The sequence below is a fragment of the Ahaetulla prasina genome, chromosome 15 (genome assembly GCF_028640845.1).
Source record: "Ahaetulla prasina isolate Xishuangbanna chromosome 15, ASM2864084v1, whole genome shotgun sequence".
Lineage (NCBI taxonomy): Eukaryota > Metazoa > Chordata > Lepidosauria > Squamata > Colubridae > Ahaetulla > Ahaetulla prasina.
Window position 1 is genome coordinate 16,639,601 of NC_080553.1, and position 10,572 is coordinate 16,650,172.

General features: G+C 46.6%; 1 protein-coding gene across 1 annotated transcript; it reads right to left on the reverse strand.

Annotated features, from left to right (window-relative positions):
- Positions 1 to 719: 719 nt before the first annotated feature.
- Positions 720 to 9,000, reverse strand: TMED2 (transmembrane p24 trafficking protein 2). The gene is made up of 4 exons (XM_058158683.1): positions 8,642 to 9,000; positions 5,830 to 6,022; positions 2,648 to 2,755; positions 720 to 2,193 (listed from the first exon to the last, which is right to left on the reverse strand). The coding sequence occupies exons 1-4, from the start codon at positions 8,978 to 8,980 to the stop codon at positions 2,069 to 2,071; spliced, it is 765 nt and encodes a 254-aa protein (XP_058014666.1). The 5' UTR covers positions 8,981 to 9,000; the 3' UTR covers positions 720 to 2,068.
- Between the last annotated feature and the right edge of the window lie 1,572 nt (positions 9,001 to 10,572).

Here is a 10,572-nt window from a genome sequence, read left to right on the forward strand (position 1 = left end):
TGGGCAGGGGGTTGGACTAGAAGGCCTCCAAGGTCCCTTCCAACTCTTGTTATTATTATTATTATTATTGCCTTTGAAACACTTCTCTAATTTCAAGAATACTTTGTGCGTTGTGTGCATTTCCCTAAAATTATGCTGGTATGGTTTTGGTTGGTTTAAATACCAACTTCATAGGTCCCATTGACTTGTAACCATCATATAATCTTCCGGAAAGTTCATCTCCCCTGCCCCATTATACACCTATTTGAAATAACTTTTTTGTCTCTTTAAGGTAAAAATAAAAACATACCCAAAAAATAATAATGATTGTTGAACATGTAAGATAAGCATCAGGCTAACCAACTTTTTTTTTTTAAAGAAGGTATTTATTTAATTGAATCTGGCCAAATTTCAAAACATTTTTAAATGTACATTTTCTACGCTGAGCTCCACTGATCTCGTATTAGATTGGCATACAACGGCTGTAACTGAGTTGGCGAAGAGGCCTCCACCTCTGGCTGAAAAGATTACTGGAACCAGGAAAACTTGTAACGAATTTTAATTAAATTAAATTTGGTACAAAACTCTTTTTTTATGCAGTACTGACAGAATTCTCCCCTCCCCTCCCCTTTGAAAAGAACCCCACTCCCACCCCGCTCCCCAAATTATAACCAATATACATCAGTCCAATATACATTAGCCACCACATAATCTTGGACCAGGCCCACTTCGATAGATAGATGTGGTGATTGTTAATTCCATCATCTGGATAAGTAAAGAAGAACGAAAGGGGGGGAAAAAAACCAAAAAACACCTCAATTCTATAAAAACTAATGTCGATGCGTGAAAAAGAGAACAAGCAGAAAATAAGATGGCGGCCAAATTTCGGAGCAAAGATGCCTTCCTTGAGAGAGAGAGAGAGAGGCTCCTGTGCCTTGGAAGAGCAGGGCAGCGAGGAAAGCTGGAAAGAAAATGTATGGAGTTGCAGTCGTAACTTGAAGGGGGGGAAAAGCGCACCGGTTCAGTATGCGAATAGCCTCTGGGGAAGATTCATCAACCAAGAAAAGTGGCGTGTTTTTTTTCTGTTTTTGTTTCTCTCGGCGAAGGAGAAAAACCATTCCCCGTCCGAGGCTGCCATGACCAAGTGGCCCAGTGCTGTACTGTAGAAACCTTCTGCCCCACTTCGCTCAAAAAAGCAGGGATATGTTTCTACTCTAGTACTACAGAGAGCAGCAGCTTTGGAAGTATCAGCTGGAAGGGGAAGACACAAATCCCCAACAATAATTGCCAGCTCCCCGGTTGGAAAGCAAAGGCTACGTGGAACAGGGCTAACTTAACTTCGCTTAACTTAAAATCTCAAGGAATGAATCGGTGGAGCCACCATAAAGATATTGAGGATTTTACAGAAGCCACTTAAGCGTAGCTTAACTGCACCCGTTCCTAGTTTTGTGTATGTCTGAACAGTAGCGTGTTCGTTTCTTCCTCGGCGTAGTGCCTTTTGGGGGACGAGCTGCTAGGATTGGGGTACACCATTAACTGTTCTCCTGTAGAGAGAAGAACCCACTGACAGGACTGTTCTCCTGTAGAGAGGGAACCCACTGACTGAGTTAGAGAATCTTCCCCACAGGTCTGTATTATGAAAAAAGCCCTGTACCCTTTCTCCTAGACAAAATGTCAGCAATTTGCTACAAAAAAAAAAAAAAAACCGAGAAAGCAAAAGAAAGAGAGGAAGAACACCCCACGCCCCCCAAGAATTAAGATGAACAAGGGTGCTGTTTTCCAACTAACGTCTGTCGTTTTGGTTCAACTCATTTTGGCTTGCAAGAAACAAAACCGTCCAATTTCAGAAAATAACTCACGGCAGGTTATCGCCTCATATCAAAACAAAAAGAAAACAACCACCAAAAAAAAAAACAAAAAAAACCAAAGAAACCCAGAATTAAGCTAAGAAGACATTAAACTCAAAAAAGTTTTATCGTTCAAGATGCGGCGGGGATAAAGGAAACTACGTGATTTTTGCAACAAAGTTGTTTGGTAAAAGAGCGAACAGTCTTGGGTCACCAGAATGGGGGCTGGGAGCCAAGTTTGATTAAACCACTCTCCGGACTTCAAAAAACCTCTTCAGGTAGTAGATCTGTCCCAGTGTCATGGCAACTAGTACGAGGGCTTCGAAGAACGACCAGAGGACCACTCTGCTATTTGTGTTGTCGTTAACTGGCAAAGAAACCAAGAAGAAAACACAAAATTAGCACATGGAAACGACAGAACGTCTTAGGGTCCAGAACTACGTAACCATCTCCTGGTTTCTCGGCCAGCACTTTTAAGCATTACATTAAACTGTCTCCCTTAAGTAGCTTAAAGTCGTCTTGTTGCTGTGGTTAATCAAAAGCCACAGTGACCACTCCCATTCACTGCAATTACCCGGTCTCCTCCTCCTCCTCCTCCTCCTCCTCGTTCAGAAAACCACTTCCCTCCTGCTGGCCGTTGCAAGATCAGGTTTCTTCTCCTTCTCTTCCTCTTCAGCCAGCCTGCTCACTCACCTGTCTGGAATGCCGTTGTTGCCAAGGGCTAACAGACCGATTGTTGAATATAAAAACGGACAGGGGAAAAAGAAAAAACAACAACACCCCAGTAGAAAGAAAACAGGACCCAATCCAAGGCTACTTACTCGCTCGATGTACTCTTTCGCGAACTTCCATGTATTCCTGTTCGTGTTTGACGGCTGTCATGGCCACTGCTAATTCGTTAATCATCTCTTCTAGCTTGTTCTGGTGAGCTGCAGAAGAATTACACAATCTCACACTTGTGCCACAGGTGCTACAATCTGGCTTCAATGAGGGAGCCATCCGACATGTCCGCAGCCAGCAAAAGTATATATGTGCACAGAACCTCTTAAAATAAAGCATGAAAGCATGCTGGCTAGATGATTCATTCTAAATCCCATCTAAACTGTACACAGTCCGAGGAGGGCAGCTGTTAAAAGAGACAGACACACCATTCCAAAGAGTCCTCTCGCCCTCATACAAAAACCCTTCTCTCTGTTACTTCAGGCGCTGGCACAGATTAATTTTCTATGTTGTGTTATCACAGAAAGGAGGGATTATTCCCAGGTAGGAAGAAAAACCGGATCGTACCGTAAAAGAGGAACCATCAAACTTACAGGAAGGACATCGAGGCCAAGACAATTGTGTAAGCGAAGAGGCACGTTATTAGTAGAATTGGTTTCACGGTGACTTTGAAACATGCTAACACTCACAGGGTGCGTGTTTCACAGCTCAAGGCCGCTCCAGCAGGAAACATTCCAGCTGTGATCTCGGTTCTAACCGCTTCCCTTATCACTGGGCACGCAAGTTAAAAAACACCACAAAGCCAGTGCAGAGTTATTGGGTTTGGAGAGAGGCCTGACTTGCTATGCGATCTGAGCCGTTGTAGGAAAATCCAGAGCACAAGCAACTGGATGAAAGCAGGGAGGCAAGGATAATAAAGGAACCGTGAAAGAAATTGGGGAGGTGGGGGGGGGGAGTTTTCGGCATAGAATTCTGAAGCCCTGGCAACCATTTGCCCTCAAATCCTGAAAGTAGCAGGAAGCAAGGAAAAAAAATGGACCGAGATACTTTAAAACTGAAGGTGAAGATTGAGGCGTGAACAGGAAAAGGAAGGTGGACAAAGAAGCCTCATTTTTATTTTAATATTTTTGGTTGCTACGCTGTAAAACCACCAGGAGTTCGTCAGACGGATGGTGTTACAAAAGCAAGTAAGAAAAAAAAAATTCACTACGGTAGCAGCTCATGTGCTTCTACGAGCTCCTCTTCAGGGCAAGGTCACAGCCAAGTACAGGCAATCCTTGACTTACAGCCGTTCCGTTTAGTGACCACTCGAAATTACGACGGCACTGGGGGGGAAAAAAGGGACTTCTGACCGTTTTTCAGGCTTTAGGACCGTTGCCGCACCCCCAGGATCGAAATTCCGACGCTTGGCCACTGACTCGTATTTATGACGGAGGCAGTGTCCCAAGGTCACGCGATCCCCTTTGGCGGACTTCCGACAAGCAAAGTCAAGGGGGGGAAGACGGAATTCATTTAACAGCCGTGATACCAACTGGAAACGGCAGGGATTCACTTAACAACGGTGGCAAGAAAGTTCGTAAAACGGGGGGCAAAACTCATTTGTCTCGCTGAGCGACGGAAATTTTGGGTTCAACTGTGGTCGTAAGTCAAGGAAGGCTCTGGAGCTGCAGAGCCCTGTTATCTCCACTGGAGAACAAACGTCTCACTGTCTTGTTTTGAGACGAAAGGGATAAAAATCTTGACGTGCTTCTTTGGCATACAATGCTCAGGCCTTTTCATCTGAGCCTGACAATCCCTGGACCATCAATATGTTTATTTATTTATTAATCACATTTATTAAACACATTTATATACCGCCCTATCTCCCAGGGGACTCAGGGTGGTTCATGTGTTAGCAAGGAGCCTCTTATCCCATCACACAAAGCTCAGTAATGCTGTTAACAGATTAGGAGAAGCAAATCAGAGGGATCAACAGATGTAATTTCTTCAGAGAAGAACACCTACCATCCCAGGTGTCTCCGCCACCTAAGGAAAAGCAGAAGAGGTGAGCAGGAGGGGAGAGTTAAAAGGAAAGACGCTGTCCCTCAACAACGGGTGCCGTTTTAGCACGGCCCTCTTTCCGACAGGCGGAAGAGGGAGTTACCGACTGTTCGGACTGGCCATCCCATTGGATTAACAGCTTCCCCAAAAAGGAAAGTGGGAGCATCACAAGAGGTGCTCTCCAAGAATCAAATATGAATGATACTCTATACGCGACAGGAAAATGAGGATGTGCTCAGTGTGAAATAAAAGGGCTACATCCCCATTTTCAAATCACAATTCTCTGATCAAGAAGAAAGAAAGAAAGAAAGAAAGAAAGAAAGACAGACAGACAAGAAAGGAAGGAAGGAAGGAAGGAAGGAAGGAAGGAAGGAAGGAAGGGAGGGAGGGAGAGAGAGAGAGAGAGAAAAAAGAAGGAAAGAAAAAGGAAAGAAAGAAAGATAGAGGGAGGGAGGTAAAAGGAAGGGAGGGAGGGAGGAAAGAGGAATGAATGAAAGAAAGAAAGAGAAAGGGAGGAAGAAGGGAGGGAGGGAGGGAGGGACGGAGGAAGAGAAAGAAAGAAAAAGAGAAGGAAGGAAGGAAAACGGAGGGAGGGCAGGCATGGAATTGGCAACCACAGAATAGTCTGGTAAAGAGGACTGGGCATCTAAGAGATAAAGTTCTTAGAACTAGAGCAGTAGAGAACGACGATCTAGAAGAAAGGGCTATTCAGTCTTACAATCCAGAAAAAAAGTCTATCAAGGACTAGTAAGAGTTGAGACTGCCAAGCATTATCCATAGAAACGGCAGCATGAAGGCCAGATAAAGAGATAAAGACCACGTGACACAACACTTCAGCCACTAGTCCAGCATTTTAGAACATTTTTTTCCCAGTCTTGCGCCTCTTTCCTTTATAGCCATTCATTCTATCAGGAGCTGAGAAGAAACGCAAGTTGACACACCTAGAATGGAAAGGATGTTTGGCTGGCGAGGTCTGCGGAAAATTCAGAGAAATGAAATACAAACAAGACCCACCACATTGGAGACCGCCCCGAAATCACTTGGAATGTTGAAATCAGAAATCATTTCCCCAGGGAAATTTCCATTCTCGTATCAAGAGAAGTCGTGATGCTGCTCTCCGAACATTTCCATCCCAAAAGAGAAGCAGCAGCTTAGAATCTATGAGACACATAAATGTCGGGGGGGGGGGGGGGGGGAGTAAACGCCAGCAAGCAGGGGAATTTGTGGGGGCATCTGGTCTCACCTTCTGTCTCCATGTCCTGTCCCTTGGGAGCTTCCCCAATGTCGATAGTGAACATCACTATCTTTGGCGTCATGGTAGACATTTTGTTGCTGAAGCAGAACTTATACGTTCCGTCCATGTGAGCTGCGAAGGTGTATTTTCCGCTGGATTCTCTGTCGCCTTTGTGAATGCCTTTGTTATCAGGGCCTGTGATCTGAAAAGCAAAGAGGAAGGGGAGCGGTTATTCTCCGATGCACCCAAAGCGAAAGGAAGCTTATTCGCGGAGCTCGTGTGCGAAACGTGGCAAGAGTCAAATAATAACATTTCAACAATACATTTCAACCACTGATTATAAAAGAGAGCCAATAAGATAGTGTTGTTTGGCTAGAACACTGCGAGTTTTATTGTCTCTCCAATCGTGCACACTGCTCTGAGTGACTTTGTATCAACAAGCTGCCTCACAAGGCTGTTGTTGTGGGAAAACTAGAGGTAGGAATATGAATGAGGTATGTACGCTGCCTTAAACTGACAAAGAAAAAGACAGAGTAAAAATATAATATATAAGTAATCCAGCAGGTGGCATTTAGTACTACTCAGAGAGAACAGAACAGAACAGAACAGAACAGAAGAATAGAATAGAATAGAATAGAATAGAATAGAATAGAGTAAGTTGACTTTGTATATAATATACAAATGGATGAAGACTATTGCTTAACACAGTGTAAGCCACCCTGAAGAGAAGGGTGGGATATAAATGTAAATTAAAAAAAAAGAATAATAGAACAAAACAGAATATAAGAATAGAATAGAACGGAATGGAATGGAATAGAATTTTTTATTGGCCAAGTGTGATTGGATACACAAGGAATTTGTCTTAGTGCATATACTCTCAGTGTACATAAAAAAAAAGATACGTTCATCGAGAATCATAAGGTATAACACTCGATGATAGTCATAGGGTACAAATAAGCATATATAAAATTCCAAAAATAAATTTCAGGGTATTGGTCTTACTGGATCTTATCAAAATCTAACCAGGCATCTGGTTTCCACACTAGTCAACCAGAGGAGTGTTAGAATACAACTCACAACAAAACTTTATTATAGTCAAGAGACTTTAGGAGCAAGTCAAACAACTATTCTACACTTAAAGAACAGTACAACGATCCCTCACAACTATGCGTCATTGTTTTGTGTCACTTTAACCAGGAAACGCTACAACCCTACACCTGTCTTTAACTAATCGATCAATGATTTTCCAGATAGCTCCAAAGAACAATTATTTACATTTTTTTTTAAGAAAGTCCAACAAGCACATACAGGCCACAGCTATTGTTCAATCTTTTCTAAATACACACACCCAACAAAACTAACTCCCAGAGTTTATCACGCAAAACCAACAATGCACAACATTTTTTGTTATAAATTGAAAGTTTCTGTTAAGAAATGACAAATAGGGAGTTGGGAAATTATTGTTTGGTTGTCACCTGTGACTGCCTAGTGGCACCTCATCCCTCCGTCCTTCCACACAATTACTTCTAACCCATTTTTGTTGTTGTTCTCAGGCCTTCTTCTGCCCTTCGCCACTATGTCCAAGCAAGGCTACTACCGGTAGCAAGTACGGGTGGTTCTCGACTTTCGTTTAGCGACCATTCCAAGTAACAACGGCACCTAAGAAAGCGACTCGTGACCGTTTTTCCCACTTTTGACCGTTTGCTTTGACAGTCATGTGATCGAAATACAAGCCACTTGCCAACGGGTTCGTATTTATGACGGCTGCAGCGTCCCGGGGTTACATCATCCCCTTCGGACAAGCGAAGTCAGCGTGGAAGCTGGATTCACTTAACAACCGAGGTATTTGACTCACTTAACGGCATGCGTCGATTCCCTTACCAACTGTGGACGAAAAAAGGTTGCAAAATGGGGAGAGGGGGGCCAAGCTCCCTTAAACAACCGTCTCGCTTAGCAATGGATATCTCAGGCTCCATTCCGGTCACAAATTGAGGACCACCTGCATAGGTGTACTAAATGTACACGTAGCTCTGCTCTCAAGAGGCTTTAAAGCAGGGGTGTCCAAACTTGGCCCCTTGAAGAGTGGTGGACTTCAACTCCCAGAATTCTTCAACTAGCAACTTGCTTAAATTTATAGCTCATGCTGGCTGGGGAATTCTGGGAGTTGAAGTCCACCACTCTCCAAAGGGACAAGTTTGGACACCCCTGCTTTAAAGCTTCCCTTTCTCAGAAAGCCAAGGCGGAGGGGGGAGGGGAATCCTCTTTGAAGCAGCTCCAAAGTGTTGCCTCTGAGTAGAACCTCCAGCTGACGAGGTAATCTACCCCAGCGCTCCCCTTTCTCAGAAGCCAGGAAAAGATTGATTCCATCGCTTGAGCTGCCCTTAATAAGCAGCCTGGCCGGAGTAGAACCTCCAGCTGGCGAGGAAGTCTACCCCAGAGCTCCCCTTTCTCAGAAGCCAGGAAAAGATTGATTCCATCGTTTGAACCGCCTTTATAAGCAGCCCTGAAAGTCTGCCCGGAGTAGAACCTCCAGCTGAGGAGGTAGTCTACCCCCAGTACTCGTCGTCCCATCCACCCACCCCATCCCGCAAAATTAACCTTCTAGGCCCTCTTTTTCCCGCTCTTAAACGAGGGCGGGGCGTAGATGAAGCCCCTCTAATCCTCCCCGGCTTGCCGAGGCCCCCAGACCCGAGGCCGGCACTCTGCACGCGCTCAGAGGCGCCCTCGGCTTTCCCCACAAACCCCCCCCCTCAGCCCCGGGGTTTTTTCCTCCACTTCCCCCCCGCCGCCGCCGCCGCCGCCGCCGCCTGAGGGGACTCACCTCGACGTCGATGTCGAGGAAGCCTCCCTCGGCCACCTCGAAGATGAGGCCCATCTTGGTGCCTGAGGGGACCCTCTCGAGGAAACACTCCTCGGCGTGCGCGTCGATGCTGACGAAGTAGCCGGCCGCCGGGGCCCAGAGCGCGGCCAGCAGCGCCAGCACGGCCCGCACCGGCGACATGGCGGCGGGGGGGAGCGAGCGACGGACGGAGAGCGAGGACGAGGCGAGGCCTGGCCGCGGCCAACCAACCAGCCGGGAGGGAACAGGCGGGCAACGGAGACGGAAGGGGCGCTTCCGGCCCAGGCCACGCCCCTTCCGGTGCACGGGGCCGCTCCTCATAGGCCCCAGACGGGGCCCGATGCCACGTACAGCGACGCTGGGCTGGGAGGGGGAGGGCGGAAAAAAGCGCGGGGCGGGGCCCGGAGGAGTGAAGCGGACGCTGATTGGAGGAGGAGAACTGGACGCGAAGGGTGGGCGGTCCAGAGGGGATGGGTGGAGTGGTTGAGGACGGTGGCCGCGCGAGGCCAATCGGCGCACGCCGAGGCGGGGGTGGGGGGGAGAGGGGAAAAAAAAAAAAAAGACACCACGACTCCTGCGACGGCGGCTCAGAAGGAACATTTCCGGCGCGTTTGAGAAAGGGAGAGAGAGGTTGCGAGGCACAATCACAGCTGAATTTAGGGTGGGGGAGGGTCTGTGCCATGGGGGGAAGGATATATTCTGGCGGGGGGGGGGCGCCCAAAGGGGTTTGAGCTCTGCTGGAAAGACGTGGTTATTATAAGGCGGCCTTTTCAAACCAGCAGGCGCTTCGGAGAGGATGGACTACAAAACCCATCATCCCCGCCGCTCCACCGGCCGCTGGCTAACTGGGAGTCCTTGCAGAGTCCGCATGCTGGGGCTCTCTGGGAATCTGTTGGACTCCAGATCCCATCATTCTGGGCGCAGGGTGTGTGTGTGTGTGTGGTGTCCTGGATGATGGGCGTTAGAGTCTATCTATCTATCCATCCACACACACCAATTTGCACCTTAGAAAGCAGCAAAGAACAACAAACCAAAGCCCTCTAGGGTATTGCCGCTGGTCCTCGACTTATGGTCAAAGTGGAGCCTTTAAATTTATGTTGCTAAGCGAGAAATTGGTGAGTTCTGCCCCATTTGTTAAAGTGAACCGCTGCTGTTGTTTACAGCCACTCGCCGTTAAGCGAGTAACCGTTTCTTCTTAATTGAAGTTGGCTTCCCCGTTGACTTTGTTGGTCAGGGGGTCCCAGAAGGGGAGGATCGCATGGACGCCGCGACCGTCGTAACTATGAGCCGGTTGGTGGGCATCCGAATGGAAATCGCATGACCAATTGCAGCAATGGTCGTAAAGTGTGAAAAAAAACCCAAAAAACCCAAAAAAAGGTTGTAATAGGTCTCGGGACATTGCAACTGTCATAAATATGAACCGGTGGCCAAGCCTCTGAATTTTAATCCATTTAATCCAGTGGGTGAAATCCAAATTATTTTACTACCGGTTCTGTGGGTGTGGCTTGCTGGGCATGGCAGGGGAAGGATACTGCAAAATCTCCCTTCCCTCCCCACTCCAAGGGAAGGACACTGCAAAAATCCCCATTCCCTCCCCACGCCTGGGGCCAGCCAGCAGTGGCATTTGCCGGGTTTCTGAACTGCTCAAAATTTCTGCTACCGGTTCTCCAGAACCTGCTGGCTTTTTTCCCCCACCCCTATTCCAATGCTCAGAATAGAATAGAATAGAATAGAGATTGGAATAAATAGAGAATAGAATAGAATAGAATAGAATAGAATAGAATAGAATAGAATAGAATAGAATAGAATAGAATAGAATAGAGATTGGAATAAATAGAGAATAGAATAGAGATTGGAATAAATAGAGAATAGAATAGAATAGAGATTGGAATAAATAGAGAAGAGAAGAGAAG